Consider the following 22,351-nt stretch of genomic DNA (forward strand, 5'->3'; position numbering starts at 1 on the left):
GCATTACGCATTATCCACCCATTGGATATTTCACATAAAAATTGCCACAATTTAGATTGGGGCAAATCAAAAGCAAGTCATTCACTCTTCCATATCACTTATGGCATGCATTGCATCAAATTTGCCACAATTTAAATTGGGGCAGAAAAAGAATTGAAATTTTAATAAAAAAATATCATGCATTATGTATTATCCATACATTACATGCTTAACATAAAAATTTGCCTCCATTTAGATTAGGGTGAACAAAAAAAAAAATCATGTATTGCACTTCACCCCCATTACATGCATGGCCACAGAAAGTATGCCTCCTTTGGATTGGGGCAAAATAAAAAAAATTTATAGAACCTAAGGAAGTAAGAGAAGAAACAACAAGAAGCCTTACATGTGAATTTCTCTCAAATTATTTATAATTTATCACGTGGGATGAAACCTATTCTCACACCCTTTTAAAGCCCTACATGGGCAGGCACTTTCTTGCTGTTCAAAGCCTTGTAAAGACAAGCACCCACTAAAAGTCTTACATGGGCAGGCACTTTCTTATCATTTAAAGCCCTGTAAAGACAGACACTTACCAAAAGCCTTATATAGGCGGGACTTTCTTACCGTTTAAAGCTCTGTAAAGACAGGTACCCACCAAAAGCCCTAGATGGACAGGCACTTTCTTACCATTCAAAGCCCTGTAAAAACAGGCACCCACTAAAAGCCCTAGATGGACATGCACTTTCTTACCGTTCAAAGCCCTGTAAAGACAGGAACCCACCAAAAGCCCTACATGGGTAGGCACTTTCTTAACTTCAAAGCTCTGTAAAGACAGGCACCCACCAAAAGCCCTACATGGGTAGGCACTTTCTTAACTGCTCTGTAAAGACAGGCACCTACCAAAAGCCCTACATGGGTAGGCACTTTTTTACCGTTCAAAGCCCTGTAAAGACAGGCACCTACCAAAAGCCCTACATGGGTGGGTACTTTCTTAACGTTCAAAGCCCTGTAAAGACAGGCACCCATCAAAAGCCCTACATGGATAGGCACTTTCGTACCATTTAAAGCCCTGTAAAGACAAGCACCCACAAAAAGCCTTACATGGGTAGGCATTTTTCTATAATTTAAAGCCCTGTAAAGACAAGCACTCGCCAAAAGCCTTACATGGGTAGGCACTTTCTTACCGTTCAAAGCCCTGTAAAGACAGGCACCCGCCAAAAGCTTTACATGGGTAGGCACTTTTTTACCGTTCAAAGCCCTGTAAAGACAGGCACCCGCCAAAAGCCCTACATGGGTAGGCACTTTCTTACCGTTCAAAGCCCTGTAAAGATAAGCACCCGCCAAAAGCCCTACATGGGTAGGCACTTTCTTACCATTCAAATCCCTGTAAAGACAGGCACCTACCAAAAGCCCTAGATGGGTAGGCACTTTCTTACCGTTCAAAGCCCTATAAAGACAGGCACCCACTAAAAGCTTTACATGGGTAGGTGCTTTCTTACCTTTTAAAGTCCTGTAAAGACAAGTACCTACCAAAAGCCCTACATGAGTAGGCACTTTCTTACCATTCAAAACCCTGTAAAGACAGGCACCCACCAAAAGCCATATATGGGCAGGCATTTTCTTATCGTTTAAAGCCTTGTGAATACAGGCACTCACTAAATCCCTTCTTGGGCAGGCACTTCTTTATCATTTAAAGCCTTGTAAAGACAGGTACCCTCAAAGCTTAGTACCGGCTGGCACAATCATTTAAAGCCCTGTAAAGACAAGTATCCTCAAAGCCCAGTACTGGCTAGCACAATTCTTTAAAGCCTTGTAAAGGCAGGCATCCAACCAAATCCTTTGAAATATAAGCAATTCATCTCCATTAAGATTTTATTTTATTTATTTCCTAAATCACATTTCATTTTAAACCCTTTGTTTTATTTTGTTTTGTTTTGTTTGTTTTTTTTGTTTAATTGTAGGTACCTAAGAGCCTTGCCCCTCCAAACAAAAATACATATTTCTCTCTTCATTCATTTCTAAGATAAGAATATCATCTCATGAAATTCTCACTTAGAAATCTAATGAAGAGGGGTCATCTAGTCAACATATATTTTATTTAGATTATTGTCATTTAGTCATTTTCATTCGCATCACATTGCTAAAATAAAAAAAAATCATTTTACTGTGTTTGTTATTCAATAGTCTTGCATCATTCTATGTTATTTAGTTATTTTCATTTGCATCACATTGCTAAAAAAATTAAAAAAAATTATTTTACTATGTTTGTTATCCAATAGTCTTGCATTGTATTTGAATCTTTGTCAATTGATCATTTTCATTCGCATCATATCACCTCATCATATTGCTAAAAAAAATCATGTCATTGTGTTTGTTATATAATAGTCTTGTATTTAATCACATCTTGTTATGTCAGGGGCAATTAGGTCTTTTCATAGGTATTGCATGGCCGATCAAAATACATGTTCTATCTTTACTTGTCACTTGTGTAAGAATTCAAAAACACATATTTTAATATACTTACATAAGAAATAAGTAAAGAGGGGTAACTGTGAATACTGTATTTTGTCCAGACATTTTTTAAATTTTATAAAAATAATAATAAATAATCAAAAAAATAAAAATACAAAAATAAAATTTAATCCCTTTTAGGATTATATTTTCAAAACAAAAAAATTTAATTTAATTGATAGGGCTTAATTTTATGTTAGATAATCTTTTTTGGTTAGGATTTTATTTCTTTTAGTTCATTAAAATACAAAAATGAAATTTAATCCTTTTTAGGATTAAATTTTAACAAAATAAAAAAAATCTTGTTTAAATCTTTTAAAATCTCTCTCTAAATTATCTCAATCATTCAAAAATATTGGAAGTCAATTTTTGAGAGTTAAATTTCTTTCCCTAAATCTTATTTTTCATTTAAAAAAAATACATATATACATGTGTGTGTGTGTGTGTGAATTTAATTTTCAAAAAATTAAAAAAAAGGCTAGGCATTTCATCACAAGCCTTATGCGGTTCATGTGCAGTTAATACACACATAGAAAAAACATAGAAAGCAAACTCACATGCGATTGAAAAGAACAGATAGCCATACAAAGACACACACTTACGCAAGCAGAAAAAATTGGAGAGCAGAAAAGCATAGTAAAAGGAGTAGCAACCATGATGTGCACACACGCAGACTTTCGACGGGTAGAGAGAAAACACTAGTGAAAGAGAAGCAGAACATAGCAAATGTAGAAAAGGCCATATGTACACGCTGAAGAAAAGACAGAGATGCACGCTGCAGAAAAAAAGGAAGGCAGAGCAGAAATGTAGCATGCATGAAAGAGAAGGAGCAGAAAAAGAAGAAGAGAGAGACAGAGAGGCACGAGCAAAAGTTTCGGCCCCAGAAATGCAACCGCATGATTTTAATTCATTGATGACAGCATTGGGTTTGGAGGAGGAGTCTGCTTTCATTCCTCTTTTTGGTCCTTTCTCTGTTGAGGAAGAGGCATAAGAAAAACCAAAATGAGAAGAGATAAAAAAAAGAGGGCTGCTACTGCTATTTCCACTAGAAAAAAAAAGAGGGTCATGAGTGTGTCCCTTATGTTTTGAACGATAAACCCCTCGTGTTAGTAGAAAAACAAGGCCACTCTGCTTCCTTTTGCACGAAGCCACACTCCTATTCTTCCATCCAAAGCCTCTTCCCTTTTCATTCTCTTTTCTCTCGTCCTCACTCTCGCAACCACCATTACCATTCCTCTTCCAGTCTTAAAAAGACATTCATATTGATCAAGCTTGAAGAGCACGAGAAGAGAGAGACAGAAAGAGGAAAAAATGGAGGAAAGAGAGTGCACGAGAAACAGGTAGAAAATGAAGAAAAAAATAGAGCATGGAAGGGGAGCTGATTCTGGGCAAGGAGATTTTTTCTAAAGAGAGGGAGAGATAGAAAAATTGAGAAAAAAATAAAGCATGAAGTCGAATAGAGACGGAGAGGAAGTAACACAGAAAGAAGAAACTGAAAGAGTGAGAGTGACCAAGGAAGAGAAGAGAGAAAACAACAAAAGGAAAATTGAAAAAATGGAGCAATAAAGGAAGACCGAGGAATCGAGAGAATGAGAATAAGAACACGCATAAACAGTAGCATGCATGCACATGTTGGTTTTTAGACTGAACAAGAGCACCATTTTCTTCTTCCCTCAGTTACATGAATTCTGGATGATTTGCAAGCAACAAAGAACTTAAAACACGTTCAAAACTTGAGGTTGAGGTGGTGAAAGCGTTGTCTTGAGAGGAAGAAGAATGTAAACATGGAATCACAAGTTGCTCGGGTAATATTTAAATCATATCATTTCCCTTAATCTGGATTCATTGATGAACACACACACACACAAACACACATATTGGTAGATATTGTGAGTACGGACTAATCCAGATGTATGTTTAGGCATTAAAACATTTAGGAATTAAATATTTTTATGTAAAATTTAGACCATATTTAAGAGGTGTTTGACACAGAGAGAGAGAGAGAGAGCTTGTGAGAATATTATTGATAATTTGTGAGGTGATTGTGGTTTGAAGCCACGTCTATCATGGCTATGATCTTGCTAAAAGTTTATGCCAAATCTAGAATTTTTTTAGAATATATTCTCAAGTCAAAAGAATAGTGAATTGTCAAAATAGTTTATTTCTCTATTCTTTCCATGGCCTTTATTGCATGAATTGTTTAGTTAACCATAATATTATACACTGACTGCAAATGCAAATATTTTGGCTATCTATTTGTCATATGAGATTTTAAGAATCTCCATAGGCACTTAGAATGATTTCATACCGTAAAAATTAATAAGATTTCGCAGGTATGGGGATCAATCTTGTAAGTATTTATATGGGTTCCGAAAGCCCATTATTAAAATTAATTTTCCTTTTATAATAAATATTTAAGTCTCAAGTAAGATTTCAAGAATCTTTGTAGAGAATTAAATTAATTGCCTTACCGTGTAGGGTAATAAATCCTCACAGATATCTCAATTCTCAATTTATATGAATTTTGTAAAAAAAATAATAAACATTTTTATACTATTAATTAATTAAATTAATAAATTTAAATTATAATCATATTTTCTAATTAGATCTTTTGGTCATATGAGATTTTTAAATGTATATAGACCTCTAGAATAATAATCTTACAGTGAAAGTCAATAAGACTTCGTAAGTATAGCGAATAAGATTTTTATGTTTAAAAATATAAATTGTACAAAATTAAAATATATTTAAAATATATATATATATTAATCCTTTATATTGTGAGGATTTTTAAATTTCCGCAGATATTTAGGATAATCATATTATCGTAAAAGTCAATAAGGCTTTGCAAGTATAGTGATTAAGAGTATTTCAAAAAAAGTATATATGTATTAACATACTAAAAAAATAATGATATTATTAATATTTAAAAATTTAAGTAAATAAACTAAGTTGTTAAACTCTTTTATCGTGTGAGAGTTTGGAATCTTTGCAGATATTAGAATAATTATATTACCGTATGAGCCAACAAGGCTCTGTAAGTATAGCAATTAAATTCCCATCATAAAATATAAAAATAAAAATAAAAATAATTTTTAAACTCTTTTCTTTTCTTTATTCAAAAAATTCAAAAGTTGAGAAAATAATTAAAATTAAATCACTTTTTATAATTTAAAATATACATATCAAAATTTCATAAAATTGTTTCATTTGCAAAAGGATGAATTATTTCTAATTAATTTCTCTTCAAAAAAAATATTTTCACCAACAATTTTTAAGCTCAAACTACGTGGACTTTGATTCCCATCACAGGATACGTAGGTCTCAGAGTCAGATTCTATGTCAAGTCCTCCCTCGTAAATAAATAAATATTTCTCACTTAATTCTTATCATTTTTAAACACATGAATATAAAAGGAATAATTAAAATAATTATAAAAGTATATTAATAGAGCACAATAAACTTTCGATAACCATTCTTACGAACGGGTGTTATGAGGTGCCTAACACCTTCTTCATACTCAATCGACTCCCGAACCTATTTTCTGTTTTTGCAGACCACCCTTATCCTTCTTTAAATGATTTTTCAAGATTTTTCTCAAAATTTTAGTGGCAACTTTCATTTCTCTGGTCTTCTTTGTGAAGGCCGGAACCTTTGCTCCTTCGCGGTCCGCGTCACATTTTTTGGATGTGACATATATATATTCTCAAATATTTTACATGGTTTAAAGAATTGACTTTTATTGCCACTTGTATTTGAACTAATCGACATGCATCGATATACGTTAGTTGGACTTTAATTACTGAGTGGTTATGCTCTCCCTATAATCTTTAATATTATAGGAAATAGCTTAAGATGATTGGAAAGAGGAAAGCTCCCAGAGGCATAGGACTGTAATCCTACTTTAATATGCCTCTTTATTCTTGTGTCACTATGTGTATTTGACAATTTAAATTGCCAACTAGGTTTTATCCATTTTGGTTCTTACTTGCATTATTTATTTGTAATATATAAGGTTTTATCCATTTTGGTTCTTACTTGCATTATTTATTTGTAATATATAAGTATATTTTAGGCCTTAGGGAGTGAGTTAATGTTATGAGATATATGTGATGAGGCTAAAAAAAAATTAATGCAAGTAAGAGTTAAGAATATTATGTGTAGATCATGGATCATTTTGAGGGAAATGTGCTTAAATTTCCCTTGTATATTTTTGAGATTAAGGGGTTGAGTTATAAAAATGTGATCTATGAGTATTTAATGTGGTATGGTGCATTGCACGAGTTAATTTTAACGTTTTGCATGCAGTCAAATGGGTGTTAATGGCTAATGGCTTTTGGTAAATGAATTGAATACTTAGTTTTATAAAAATTATTGAAAAAGTGTAAATTTTAAAAAGAGTGTTCAAATTTTGATTGAAAAATAATTTACTTCTGAAACCACCGCCATTAGTTAGAGTTTGGAAAGAGCTTTTTGTAAACACTTAGTTTGCGTCAATCGAACATTGGACGGAGAATTATGGCATATTAAAAGTTGCTGCAAAAGCTGTCAAATTGACAGTAAAATTCACTATCAAAATTTATACAATTGTACCGCAGTGCATGTCACAGAGGCAAACATGCCGCGGCACACGCCTTAAAATTTTACAGAATATTATTGTTTTCAAATTCTTTAACAAATGCATTTATTTATGTAATGATCCCTTGCTTTTGCATATGTGTAAACTTTGATTTGTCTAATTGTAAGACTTTGAAAATGGTTTGAGTTTTATAAACTTAAGATCCCCATTTTTCTAACCATTTGAAACTTGATATTATGTTAACTACCTTAATTCCATTTCCTTGTTACATAGGAATTGGAGTTAATCATGAGATTAAAAGGAGAAGGATATTACAAGTTTAAATAGTCAATTTTAACCAGTGTAGATATCCCTTTCTATATTAGTGGTTCTAGTTAGTAAATTACTAGAATTCATTGAGAAGTTGGTTTTTCTCTTTGGACAAAATTCCTAAATTTAAAAAAGCTTAAACTAAAAATATTAATATTTGAGGTGTTGGATTATGATGTGAACTGAATTTCAAGTTGAATAATGCTAGGGTTGGTTTAGGAATAGCAACTTGAATATATGAAAGCCGATGGCTTTATAGAGTTGACGCTTGTTTGTTAAGGTCTATGTGCAAATGAGGATTCATGTCAGCTAGGGGTTTGATGTAAATTTAAAATTCCTCTAGCCAATATTTAAATGAATTTTTTAAGGGAATAAAGAAGGCTAAAGTAAAACCATTCAAAGGAAAGAGGGCTAATAGCTAGGTGCATAACTCTCTTACATCCACCTGCAATTAAAAAAATCCCTACACTAGTGGCCTTATGCCACAAGTGGCACCGTTCCTACCTTCTAGTATTGGACTCTCTTTATGTGTGAGTTTCCTTCCATGGGGAAGGATTTGGAAAAAAAATAAAAAAAAATCCCTACAACTTAGGGTGGTGTCAGACAAAATGAGATATTTAATTGAAGTTTTATGAATTTGTTTATGTTTGTCTGGATTGATTGCGGATGTAAGCTTGTAGATTTATACCCCTTGTCTTGTGTTACCACTGCCATATATTTTAACATTAAATTACATACATAATGGAGCCAAAAACATTTTCAATATACAGATACTATGATCCAATTTAGTGAGCTTCTCCAAAGTGTCATTGTATCATTATTCTCATTTAGTTAACAGATAATGTCTTTTCCTCTTATCTATCTTTTGTTAGTATAAAGTAACCAACAAATATGATTTCAGTGGTCAACCTTCAAAGTGTTAGGCATCAATTGTTGAAGGAAAATGATTGGTTTATCTTCCCTACCATTTCTTATTACAGAGTGATCCATGGGGTGTTCCTGATGATTATGAATGTGAGCTAATTGAAGATGATGCACTAATCCCTAAGCGTGATTTAGGCTTGGACATTATTATTTGTAAGTTTAAATTAGGTTTTTGCAAAGGAGTGCATTTAAGAAGTTATTGAGATCTTATCTGAACTCTAGATTATTGAGAGTTACAAGGTTAAAAATTTATAAAATATATTATCGTTTTAGAAGTCATATTTAGATGCTTGAAGATAGTTGGATAAAAAAATTAAGGGTTACGTGTTTGATTGATTGGTTTGGAATGTCGCATATTAGATATTTGGTAAAAAGTTGCAAAAGAAACTTTTAGGTGTAAATTTGGTTGCTAAAACTTCAAAGTTATTACTGTTAATTTTGGTTGAGTGGGTTTTCTTGGAAAGGGATCATGCTGGTTCAAAAATAAAGTCCATTAAGATACTATTAGATATTATTAGGTGTTTGGAAGAAGGGAAACTCGATTGGAGTTGTAAGAAGTGAGTTTTGAGCTCTGAGGGTAGAGGTGAGGATATAAGCCAACACGGACCATATTGGTTAAGAGAAATGTGGGTTGAGTTGGGTTAAACTCATTCTCATATGAGTTGGAAAAATTCCAACCCAACCCTTAAGGGTTTGTGAGTCAAATAAGCTAACCCACCAACTCATTTAGTTATTTTTTTATGAATTTTAAAAAAATACACTTAAATAGTGAGTTTCAATTTGATATTCCTTCATGATTCATTCTAAATATATCAAAATATTAATTTATAATGTTTCTAAAAAAATATAAATTAATTCATCAATTTCTGAAAATGAAATATGACATCCACCTCAGCAGGGGCTACTGGGGTCTAATGCCTTAATCCCCTTCTCACATTTAACTTCTGATGCGCTTGTACCTTTTGTTGTTTAAGTGAAATTCCAATTTTTTCTTCTTTTTGACTTCTACTCATACAATGTTTAACTAATCATAATCTTACCAATTTAGCAATAAAATTAATGGAGTTATGTATACATCATTAAATTTAATTTTGTAATGATGATAAAAACTAACGTTACAATATATGAAACTCACAGCATTGGGAGAAATGCAAAAAAGTATAATACTGATACAAAAACGCATTAAAAAAATATACAAACTAACAATTATATTTTTCCTAACAAACATTGGCTGTTCTACCAATGCAGCGTAACATGAAACATACTATTAATCATTTAGAATTCACAAAAAATTAAGGATGACAAGTTATTAGTTGTTGAACTTGTGCAGCAAAACATGAAACACATTACTCAAACTTGCTCAAAATTCACAAAAAACATGTCATAGATTATCGTGAGTGTCACATGGGGTTAACAAAGCCATCTAATACAATGCACCATCACAAAAAGCCATGATTCTATCAATGGTCCATCCTTTTTTTCCTGTTTGCTTGTGAACTATGGAGTTGTTGCTACCGCAGACAAACCAACCATTTCTTGCATAGCATTATACCTTTTGGACTTGTGCCGCTTTTCTTTTTCAACAAAAATGTATTGATTTGCTTCTAGATTCTTACCTTATAATACTTTAAACAAACTGATATTCAATTCACACAAACTTTATTAAATTGTATTGTATAAATCCAATTTTTTAGAAATATAACTCGATGTACACACACACACGTGTGTACATTTTATGAGTAGTATTGATGTTATTAATTGTTTTTCTTGATATATCATGTGGATAAATTAAATTTATTATTATTATGAAAAAAATTAAGAATTCAATCTTTTAATCTTTTAGGTTATGTTTGGATGAGTGAATTTGAGTTGAAAATTTAGATTTAAAATTTTATATTTGAAATCTCACATTTGAAATTTATAGAATCTAAATTCTTTGTTTAGATGATATAAAAAATTTTAAATTATAATATTAAAATTCTTTGTTTGGATCTCAAATAAAATTTCAAATTCTAAATTCTATGTTTGAATTTAAAAGCAACTCAAATAACATTGACAATCTAGTCTTCATCGAAGTTGACAGTTTGGACAACCGACTTCCATTGAGATTAAACTGTCAACACCTATCGAGATTGAACAGCAGCCTTCCATTAGGACTAGATGGTCGACTTCTACTGGGATTGAAACTTCAACATCAAATGGGGCTTGATCGTTGATGCCAATTGGGACAGAATCATTGATGACAACCGAGATTGAATGGCCGACTTTTACCAAGACTGGACCATTAAAGCCAACTAAGACAAGAGTGCAAGCGACAATTGGGATTGGATGGCCGACTTCCATCAAGATCAAACAGCCAGCACAAACTGGGACAAGACCACTGGAGCTGATCAAGACAGTATCACCGGAGTCGACCAGGACTAAATAGCTGGGATCAGATGATTCGATCCCACCGTGATTGAGTTTGACAAATTCAATTGGGATCGAACCACCAACAATAATCGAGATTGAGATCGGACCACCGGTGGTCTGTTCTTGGTTAAGGTCTTCTATTTGATCCTATTCACAATAGGAGTCGACATTCAAATCCCTCTTGCAAGCTGCTGTCTATTTCGATTCTAGTCACGGTGGCAGCCAGCATTTAGATCCCTGTCTCAAGCTGTTGTTCAGTCCTGGTCGGTGTCGGTTGTTTGGTCACGATGGAAGTTAATCATTTGATCCTAGTCGTCACCAAAACTGTGGTCCTAATCGGCGTCAATAATCCAGTTGGTTCATGCAGTTTAGTCTTAATGGATGTCGGTTGTTCAATTCTGGCCAGTCCTGGTTGCGATGACAACCCAATCCTAATCAATGGCAGCAACAACCCAGCCTTAGTCACTGCTGGCAATTTGGTCCTATTTGGCACCACCGATAGACTAGTCAAATTACAAAAAGATTAAGGTAGGATTTAAAATAATAGGGATTTAAAAAAAAATTTCACATTATAAAAAGATTAATATAGAACTTGAATTTGGAGCAAATCCAAACAAAATTCAAATATGTACATTTTTAATTACTCAAATGATGGATATGACTCAAATCCAAATTCCTGTGCATCCAAACAAAGCATTAGTTTTATTTAAAATTTAAACTGATATGTTAACTTAATACTATATAAACATAATGCCTAATTATTGAACATTTGTAATTTTGAAAAAAGTTGTTACTTTTGATACTAATATTGCTTATCGGGGAAATAATATACTATGGACGAAGGTATAATTTTTTCCATTGGGATTGAGCCAAACCTATTCTTGTACATTGGGAAGGCCTAGATGCACAGAGACCAGGCAAGGGGCTAAAGGTAACACCTAGTAGTCCACCTCAATCTTACTTGATCTTTATAAATACCGAATCTAAATCTCCTCCTTTAATGATCTTCAAAACACACTTACGTAATATTTCCCCAAGAATTGAACCAGAATTGATAAATGGGGGCGTCCTTGCTTTAACCAATTGCGCTAATCCTTTTGAGTATGAACAGGGTAGATGTTCTGTCACAAGCAACTTCTTAAATTTCTCATGCGTATAAAAGCTACATGGGAGTTCTGTTGTGTGTGAATATTTTAAGAATAATTTTGACGCCACAGTCACCATACTTCACGCCATTCTTCATGCTCTGTCCCTGCAAACTTCAAAAAGCCATTTTAACGTCATAAATATGGCATTTATCATGCTTCGTTATTCTAGTTTTCCATTTCCTTTTCATACCGCAGTAGCTTGAAATGGAAAAGAAATCAAACCAAGTTAACTGGACAAACCTTTCCTTTTCATCTTTTTGTCCCCATTTTTATTCTCTCTCACCGGGTGGCTCATCTTACCTTCCCAGTCTAATTGAAATTGCAGACAACCATAACTAAATGATGAGAGAGCAAGATAAACTTGGTATATGTATATAGAAGTCAATTCAGTTTGCGTATTCGTATCATTTCATTTGTTCCCTGCTTGACAGAATAGACAAGGCTTTTCCCTCTTGTGGTCCTCTTATTTTGTTTTGTCACTCTAACATTCTATTATATATTTATAGCTTACCAACAACACATGTAAGTTTGGTATTCCCTGTTTCTAATGGAATCCTCACTGCCTCTGGCCACAGATAGCTTTTCATACAGTTGGCTATCATCAGACTTTAAGCTTCCTGTCAATGGCCTTGATGAGGAGTCTCTCAGAGCTTCCATGAACTCCGAAGGTTTAATAATGGCAGAACCCCAGAGCTTTAACTTTGACTTTTCACTCGATCACTTGCCACCTACTGGTTTTGTTCATGCTGATGAGCTTTTCTCTGATGGCTTTATCAGACCTGTGTATGGTGATCCTTCAAAGGTGGAATATTGCAATACTCCTTATTCCACACAAAGCATGCCTAGTTCTTTCTTTTATTCAGGAATTGTTTCTCCAAGAAGCGTGGGGACTCATCATCATGGGTTCCTCACAAAGTGGAGAAAATCCACACAGAAAATCTTGAGAAGCAGCTTTGGGTATTTTAAGCAATTATGCCGGAGAGTGGGGTGCTCATGGAAAAGTACTAGAGTTGGTGATTTTGAGAAGACAGAGTGGGAAGTGAAGAGTTGGAGCATTTCACAGCAAGCATCTCCAAAATCAGTTAAAGCTTACTCCATGGGTGATTTGTTTGATTATGAGAACTCAATTTATGAAGCCGTCCTTCACTGCAAAAAATCAATAGGTATAATTATGCCTTTTCTTTTCCTTCGTTTAATTTCCTAGTTTGTTAAACTTGAAACTTGTTTATTTATTCTCTCTCCTTGTTTCCAGGAAACTGATTTCTCAGCAGATAAAGCAAAGAGAATAGTAGAAGGGGGAAGAGAGTTTGGTTGTTCTAGATCTGCACGGACGCTGCTCAAGCAGACCAACTTGATCTCTCTCTCTCTCTCTCTCTCTCGTGCCTTCTTCACTCATGGATTTTACATATATTTTTCTGCTGAGAGATGTTTTCTTAGATGTAGCTGCAGTGAGTATCATCACAACAAGTTTTATAGTAGAAGTTGTGAAGACTGGAGAAGCATAAAAATTAATCACTGTCTGCTTTTCTGATGTAAGAATAACAATTTTCCAGCACTTTCCTAGCTCGTCTTCACTCTTAATTCATCTAAAGAAGTGATGGACTTGGTGTTCTCACACAAATGTTCTGCAACAGAAAATTGGAGATCCAGTTAGTGAATCATGACAAAAGAATGAAAGAAACATATTTCCATCAATATGAGCAATCCCCATGAAATATCAGTTTGCCATAGATTTACACAGAAGAGCTGCCAGAAAGATTATCTGATCTAATGCCGTTTTGGAAACCTTCAAAATCTTCCCTTTTGTAGACAAAATATTAAAAATAGAAGAGATATAATGGCACTTCAATATGACAAATGTTTTATCCACTGAAGTTAACTACATGGAAGATAATTTGACTTTATTGATCACTAATTTTTCAGACACCATTCACCATAAAATCATGCTCTATAACTTTCTTATTACCAGATGATGTGTCATTCGCTAGGTGAGAACAAAACCAAGAAGTATATGTTGTTAAACACAAATTCAAAAGTGGAGTACCTGTTTGAAGTTGAACAATTCTTAAATGGAATGGGGAAAAGTAAACTGAGAAGAAGATTCAATTTAGTATAAAAAAAGTCAGCAAGCTAAGTAAATCATAAAAGAAATTGAAGCATTGAAGTGTATTGGAAATCAATATCAATGGGGAACACATTTGACATACATATGATGATTTTTTTTTTTTTAAATCTGTTTAAAATGCCCAAACGTAAGGTAGAATATATCAAGACCAACCCAGAATTTCACAGAAAACATAATTTTTTTCTTCAACTCTCACGACTGGGGCCCTCATTGGAGCTTGTCAATCTTCACCACAGGTTGGTTTATTTTCATCTTCTGGTTGTAGAAACTATCAAGATAGATAAGAAGGGAACAAGGGACATGCCAATCTTCTTGAAAGTTTCTTCCTCACTTATCCATGATTAACCACTAGAAAGTGACACTGACTGTGAACATGATTCCCTCTTATTGCTTGCAAGTTTGCCTAACAAGTCAGGACAAAGTGTCGCTGCACTGCATTTACTTGTGCTCATAGAAAAGTTGCCCATCCTTCTCATTCCGGCATTTGTTCAAACATTCTCTAGACATTGATGGACCCGTCCAAAACCACAACTTCCAACTATACTTAGATGAAACCTAACATTGTTCTCATATGATATCCAACAAGGTGGGCCCTCATGTGGGAATAATACGGTTTGTCGTAAATTTCATACTGCTATTGATAGTCATGAGGAAAACTATAAATCTCTCTTAAATAACTAACCACATTCTAATCTGTTTCTGACTGATACTTACTATTGTTTATATTCGCTTCAGCAAGAAAGAGAGAAGAATACAGTATAAGCCCGCGTGAGAAGGGAGCATAATAGGATTCAAGAAAATTTTCAAATATTTTAATAAAACTTGAAGTAACCTGGACTAAATTCAATTGAAAAGTGAAGAAGACAGAGCAAACCTGCGCCAAGTTCCATTGGTCAACCACCCACGTGATGAACACATGCATTTGTCAACAACTCTGGGTATAGACAATGTCTTAGGAGCCAATGGCCATGTTCTTCTCCAGCCTTGTTAGCTTCTTCAGGAATGGACTCCTCGTGAAGGGTCCCAATAAGAAAACAACCTCCTGGGACCATCTCCTTTCTTTTGAGTATGTCTCTGCTAATACTATTGTTATTGTCTTATCATAAAGATTCAGTTGCAACACATGATAACGAAGCTTAAATTTGCTTGTGGCTCTTTTCTTTTTCTTTTCTTTTCTTTTTTAGAGAGCAAAAGGAAAATGTTATATGTCTTGGCTTAAATCCAAACCGAAGGAATGTTCTGGATTGCTTTGCCTTGAATTCTCAGGGATTTTTTTTTTTTTTAACATCTTGTGAAATCGTCTTCTTGTCCTTTCCATTGTTCCCAATCTAGCCGTACTCAAGTTTTTTTTCCTTTCAATATCATTGTTAGCAATGTTACATGTTATTCATAAACTTTATAAAAAAATATCAGTATTTCTCAATCCATTAAATTCTAAATCCATTAAGCTTAAAACTTAATAGTTAATGTCAAGATAAAACTTAGTAAACTTAGAACTTAGCAGATTGGGAAAATTGATCTCTTTTATAAAGTTAACGGCTTCCCGACCAATTTTAAAATACTAAAATTTTTTGAAAAAACAATTTACACATTTTTACACCTTAACACTTTTTTTAGACATTGGTTCTCTCTCTCCTATTTTGGTTGTAGTTGAATGATTTTAATGTTGACTATTTGATGACGATGACAAAATCTAAACTTAAAATAATTTAATCATGACAATATAAGTTATAGAATTAAATTACAAATTAAAATAAATATAAAAAATTGATTAAATCAACTTGAAAACAATTTATTATTATTATAGAATTATTACCACATTTATGCGTATTATTATTATTTTTTCAACAAAATTCAAATTGTGAGAGCAAAAGATTTTTTTTTTCAAAAAAAATGAAGCTGTGGAAATTAAAAAGGCAACGAATTGTCAGAAGTGGGATTACAAATTAAATTTAAATATAAAAAAATTGATTAAATCAACTTGGAAACAATTTGTTATTATTATAGAATTATTACCACATTTATGTGTATTGTTATTATTATTATTTCAACAAAATTCAAATTGTGAGAGCAAAAGATTTTTTTTCAAAAAAGAAATGAAGCAGTGGAACTTGACAAGGCAACGGATTGTCAGAAGTGGGATTTGAACCCACGCCCTCTCACGAGGACCAGAACTTGAGTCTGGCGCCTTAGACCACTCGGCCATCCTGACATGTTTGTGTAGTCATGTTACGCTTTCTACCGTGTTTTATTATACAGTTTTCTTCACAGTTCTTACAATCCGCGACCTCTCCTTGCCCCCCCTCCTTCGGATGTTCACTGTTCTGACCGCCTCTGGCGACTCACCTGGTGAGAGAAACCCACTAAAAACACCACATTGATATCGGTTTTGGGCAGCACCGAAAGGTTGGTCTTTTAAACTCTTTATTTTCCTCCTTTCCTGCTGCTTTTCATGTTTGTTTGGATCTGCAACTGTCAGTGGACCACATCATCTTCCGAGGCCTGTTCGACTGTAGTTCTTCTCCCTCTTTCTTTCTTCGCTTATTGCGTATGTTCCCTCTGTTTCCCTTGAGGTTGGCCTTCAATGATGCACGAATTCATATGATTCTTACTTGAAAGGTTATGTTTAATGTTATTCTTTTTTTATTCCAGAAAATGCTTCTTAGAGTTTACCTTTAATCTAGTAGAGCTTAACCTACTTCAGAATCACCAGACGGCATCTACAGCCATCTAATAAGAAATGCCTATATGAATCCCCTCTTTCTTCTTGAATGGGTGGTGTCACTTAATTTTAGTAACTTTGCTAGTCTGTATAGGAGTTTTGTTGATCAGCTATTCCTTGTTTCACCGCATTTTCTTCAACACCTAGTATTTAATTGTGGCTCATATGCGTTCCTTATTAATATTTGAGGTATATTTGGTTATTGCTAAATTACTTATATAGCTGTTTGCAGCTGAACCTGCATTTCTTTTTATGGTAAAATTTGGAGCAATCGTTCTCAAGTTTGTCACAATCTCATGATTTGGTAGCTTGGTGTACGGATGTGGATTAACCATGGTGGTGGTGTTGTTTGCTTCTCTAAAATATCATGAAGCTACGAGTCAGTCTTGAAATAGTAATTTAACCATCATCTCGAATCATTCACCTGTTTTGAGTTTTGACAGTGCCTTTTGGGTTTTTCTCATTTTTGCTTTTGCTTCAAGCTCATAATTGATAAAGCCTATTGTTGAACAAGAGCAACTGATAAAGCCTTGAGCCTAGCAAAGAGGATAGAGGAAGATCAAAGAAAACATTTGTACAAGTTGTTGAACGAGACCTCCCAGCTTATGATATTTCTAAAAAACTTGATTGATAACAGAGTACAATGGCTCGTGCAATCTATGTAGCCAATTCCATTAAGTGAGATTAGACTTGTTATTGTTGTATTGTTTAATTTACACTAATAACCTAAGGTTCTGTCTTGTTTTTTTCCAAGTTGCTGCAATTGATGTTTCTTAATGTTATGATTTGCAGACTCTTAATCTCACTGAACTTAGCATTGACAATGAATCCATTTTCTTCTCAATTTGCACAACCGCCGCGTCCTCCTCCTCCTTGGTTCCCATTGTTACCACCTGATCCACCAAATTCAAGTGCTTTTTGGAACAACAGAAATGTGCGCAATCAGCTAAGTGAATTGCAAGATACTCTCAATATTGCAAAGGCAATGTACGTTATTCTTATATCAGCTTGATTGGTGGATGCTGTTTTATGTTATTTACCATGATCAAATGGTATTTCTGCAGGCAAAAGGAACTGGAGATGCTGATGATGATCAAAGAGGGCAAAGGGTCTGCAGAAGATGCAAAAGATGGATCAGCCGAGGCTTCTGTTTCTGAGTTTCAAAAATATCTTGAAGACAGAAGGGTTAGTTTGGAAACTCAAGAATCACTGGCAGTTGAAGCAGCCAACTCTTTGATGTTAAAGCTAAGAGCTCAACTGGAGCCATTCAGATATATTGCAGATGAAACAAGTCCATGGGAGGAGAAATCTGCACCTGCTAGGTTGGAAAATAAACTGCGGAAGAGTAAAAGGAATAAAATCTGGAGAAAAAGGAAGCGGAAGCGCATTGCAGAAATGCTGGCAAAGGTTCTTTTCTTTCTTTCTTTCTTTTTTTTTTTGGTCGGATTCTCAAAGCATTTCATTTTATATATGTTTCACCTCTTCTACTATTGTAAACTGCTAATCATTTTTTGTTTTTGTTTTTTTTTGTTTTTGTTTTTACTTCTATGTTGTAAACTCTAGGAGCGTGAGCAATTTGACCAAATTGACCAAGAAGCTAATGAATGGATGGCGAAAGAGATTGCCAAGGACATTGCAAATAAAAAGGTAATTTAAATTTTTGTGAACTAAGCTGTTATTTTCCCTCCATCTGGTAATCAAAAGTGAGATTTGTTTAGAGATTATTTATGTAATTGCTAAATGCTTCCATTATTTTGCCCCTATTTTTCTATTCAAATATCTCCTCATTGAGTTTAGTTTCTGTTACGTTTGGATTGACTGACAGCTGCTAAAGTCAGACATATTTCGTTTACGACTTTTCTAATGGATTTATACTTGATTTAACCAGTTGAGGAAAACTAATGTGGAACACAATCATAAACATCTGTTGTCACTGACAAGACATGAGCGGCTTCACCATAGGCAGACTCTGCCAATACATCTATTGAAATTGGATGACTACATAAATAAACTTGAATAGTTATTTAGAACTTATTGTCATTGTTCCCCACCTTATCAGAAAAAATACATAGAATTTATCATTGTATTGTTCATATTACCTATGCACTTCCTCCTTTAAGAGCATCGTTAATTGAATACCTTTAGTTCCAGATAGTCCCAGTGAAACTGCATGTTTTGTGGGTATTTAATGTTGAAGACGTGAGAATTTAAACTGCTTCATCATGGTTGTTTATTGTCTTTCGGCTACCTTGCAAACATGAGGCTGCAATGCTACTTTTATTAGCACCTGTAGCGTGTTTATTTGCAGGTGGAAAGGATGAAAGAAATTGCAAAGCTCAAAGCCAAAGAAGAGAAAAAGAAATTGGAGTCTGAGGTGAGTTTCTATGCAGCTTAATCATGTTCTTCTTGGTCAATAGGAAACTAAAACATTGCTCATCTGGGATTTCTGATAACTTTCTAGAACTTTGCCACTCATTCTACATGAAATTCCATGATTGTTAATTGCTTAAATTATTACCCAATGCTAATGAATTGTATAGATTGATTTACGTTGTGGTATATTTGATCCTTATCATTTTATTATCATTTTAGCCCATGTTCTTCTGTTGTCTTGGCATTCTCTTGCACCATGATGATGATTTCAAATGCAAACTGGCATTCCTGGTTCACTCATTTCAATTACTGTTTGCTGCTTTGTTGCCTTCCCAGCATCCATTATGGTCTTCTGGTCATTGGTAACACTTTATTGGTGGGTAATCTCACCTTTGTGTAGAATTCAAGGTTTCTATAATAATACAATCATATTCATGAATTTTCTCTGTACATATACTTATTTGGTCAATGTAGACCACACGATCTCTCTTTGCTTCTCCATCCATTCCTCCCTTGCATTGGCAATCCCTTTTAACAATTGTTTCGTATCTCAGCTTGAACTACTCTTAATAGTGGAGAAGCTGCAAGAGTTGCGGTCCATCAGGATCCAGAAGATGAAAAGACAAGGTATGCATGAGAAAATCACTCTGCTTCTAGTTTATAGCATTTTTATTGCCCATGATGACTCATTGTGGCTTTTCTTGGTCAACTATAAGACTTTCCTGTACACTATTTCTGTGAAGACTTTTAGGCTCATAAAGCAGCTGAGTGTTTATTTTTAATAAAAAATGCCTCACAAATGATATCTAAGACAAAAAGTTTTATTACTAATGTGGAACCATACATTTTTTAATTTGTTAATGTAATAGCAAACTTGTTCAATATGCTTTCTTTGTCAATTTTTCAGTTGCCTGTTCTATCAGAGTTCTTAATTTTATCATAAATTCTGGAATAAATAGAGATTATTATTCACACATTTAATATTCAGTAATGGTTGAAAAAGAAAAAAAAAAGAAATCGCATTGCTCGATTACCATAATAATATGTTCTTTTTTTAAATTAAATATTTACAGGCTACTTTCTTCCCGAGGAGGACAATAAGTTTCTTGAAAGGGTTCAAGCTGCAGTTGAGGAAGAGGAGCGCCAAGCTTTAGCTGCCGCTGATACTGATGCTGCTAGAGAAGCGATCGTGTCTGCAGAGGAATCCAGAAAATCCATTCAAAATCAAGGAGATATTTTAAAAGGTCCGAGCATTGATGATAATGATCTCCAGGAGAGCAAAGAGCAGAAAACTACCGGTGCAGATGAAAAGGGCTTTGTTGCAGTTGATGAGAAGGAATCTAGTAAAAAAGGATCTGACGGACATGGCAGTAGGGGAGCATATGATGGTGTCACTAACTTACCAATTGAATTCTATCATTATTATCATGGCAGCAACAGTGATATGGGCACACTTATCGAAGTAAATTCTAATTACTTCCTCTCCAATCAAATTCTGTATGGCTTTCAACATAGAATCTCTTGGTACTTTCTTCTCATATGTCTGTAATCAATGACGATTTCTGTTATCTTGGCATGAAGGCTGCATGTTTTACTAAGCTGAACTGATAATAACCCTATATTAGAGTCTGTTGTTTGTATGCATGTTTGACTTGGACTTGTGTGCTGTAAGTTCCACTTGATTATTAAAGCTTTTAAATAATCTCATGCAGGTTAGAAGAGGATGGGATGCTTACATCAGACCAGGAGGAAGGTAAGAATAATTAGGGGTCCGTTTGGAACTTTTTTTTTTTTTTTTTATTGTTTTGAGAATTAGTGTTTTGTAGAAGATGTTCCATGTTTTGAGAAGAAAAAGATAATGAAAATAGGTATTTTTCTCATTCTTCCTTATTCTCCAAAACAATAATCCTACAACACCTAAAAGATGTTTTTATTTTTCTATTCTTCAAAACAATATTTTATTTTTTTGTTCTCCAAAACTTTTTTTGAAAATACATTACCAAACAGATTTGTTTATATTTTTGTTTTAGAGAACAGAAAGCTGTTCCCAAAATAGGTTACCAAACAAGCCCTAAGTTATTCGGCTACCACTTTTATTATTAGTAAATATTCCTTCTGCTTAAATCATCATAACTTGAAAGACAGATGGAAGATATGGATCAAAGCCATCAGAATATTAATGATCTATGACCCAAGTCGTCACCACATTTTACAATATTTAATTATAATGCTATTTGCAGTATTACATATTGTTTCATTTTTTCTGTGCCGCTGTCATGACTTTTTATGTTTTTTCATTTTTCTTGCATTTATTCCTCTAGTTCCGCAGCACCATTGTTTCTTGCATCTTTTCCTGTATGCCTAACAAGAAACATCGTTAAGTATAAAATGTCAAAAACTTAAAGCGTGAACACTGACATGAATGCAGGACATAACGAGATGAACTTACAAAAAATGAAGCATCTATATCTATGGATCTATAAATCCTGTAGGAAGATATGGCTTATAAATAGTATTTTGACATGTTTGACTTTCATTGGCTTTTGTGCAAATTGTGGAGACCCGCATCTAGTCTTGCATGTAATTTAAGTGTATTGTTGTGTACCCAAAATGACTATTGGAGTATATGTTCCTTATAGATCTGGTGCATTTGAATAGCTCAATTATCTGATCTGTTTCCTTATTTACTGCATCTTGTTACAGCCGCATACCAGGTCACTGGGTTCAGCCACCTCCTCCAGCGGATGAGATTTGGGCATCCTACTTGGTGAAGCCTAATTGAATGGATATATTTGGTCATTTTTGCTAAATTGTTTACCTGTATCGTGTTTTCTTGTCCATTCTGCTGGGATATGAGCTTCAGGAAATGTTCATATTGATTTACAGAGCTGAGGGAAGATCTAAAGGCAACCATTAGTGTAAATTACATTTACATGATGATACTTGCAGGTCAACATTGAATGTACAGACACTGAAGAAGGATATTTAAGCTCCACCCACTCTGTAATTGCATTGTTTTACTGATGTCATCTCATATTTTTTTAGGGAGAAAGTGCCGCATGAATTTTCTCAGTTGTCTCTATTTGTTCTTAAACCTCTCTAACTCTGGATTTATTTATTTATTTTGGTGAAAACTCTGGATGTATTTTTATTTGTTCTCGTTTTTTGTTTCCTCTCGAGGGGACAGAATAGCTATTTGTAACGGTCAATATTTAATGATCAATTTGATAAGATAATCGATGTAATGGATGACGAATGTTATCACT

At 34.0% G+C, this 22,351-nt stretch overlaps 2 protein-coding genes and 1 non-coding gene across 11 annotated transcripts in view; 2 read left to right on the top strand and 1 right to left on the bottom strand.

Annotated features, from left to right (window-relative positions):
- LOC129311101 (U11/U12 small nuclear ribonucleoprotein 59 kDa protein) overlaps positions 1–22,321 on the top strand; it is a 44,191-nt gene extending 21,870 nt beyond the window's left edge. For 3 of the 9 annotated variants that reach the window (XM_054953109.1, XM_054953114.1, XM_054953113.1), the window contains exon 9: positions 21,789–22,321. In XM_054953109.1, coding sequence (XP_054809084.1) covers positions 21,789–21,867 — 79 coding nt within the window. In that variant the 3' untranslated portion in view covers positions 21,868–22,321. The other 6 variants (XM_054953111.1, XM_054953112.1, XM_054953106.1 and 3 more) reach the window with 6 other exon arrangements.
- On the top strand, positions 12,386–13,562 carry LOC129311103 (probable membrane-associated kinase regulator 6). The gene is made up of 2 exons (XM_054953115.1): positions 12,386–13,028; positions 13,118–13,562. Exons 1-2 carry the CDS (start codon positions 12,413–12,415, stop codon positions 13,123–13,125), a joined length of 624 nt encoding a protein of 207 aa, XP_054809090.1. The 5' UTR covers positions 12,386–12,412; the 3' UTR covers positions 13,126–13,562.
- Positions 16,119–16,202, bottom strand: TRNAL-CAA (transfer RNA leucine (anticodon CAA)). The gene has a single exon. It is a non-coding gene; the product is annotated as a tRNA-Leu (tRNA).
- Positions 22,322–22,351: the final 30 nt, after the last annotated feature.

The sequence above is a fragment of the Prosopis cineraria genome, unplaced genomic scaffold, assembly GCF_029017545.1.
Source record: "Prosopis cineraria cultivar Desert tree isolate PC_DT_omini unplaced genomic scaffold, ASM2901754v1 PC5, whole genome shotgun sequence".
In the NCBI taxonomy this organism is placed as follows: Eukaryota; Viridiplantae; Streptophyta; class Magnoliopsida; order Fabales; family Fabaceae; genus Prosopis; species Prosopis cineraria.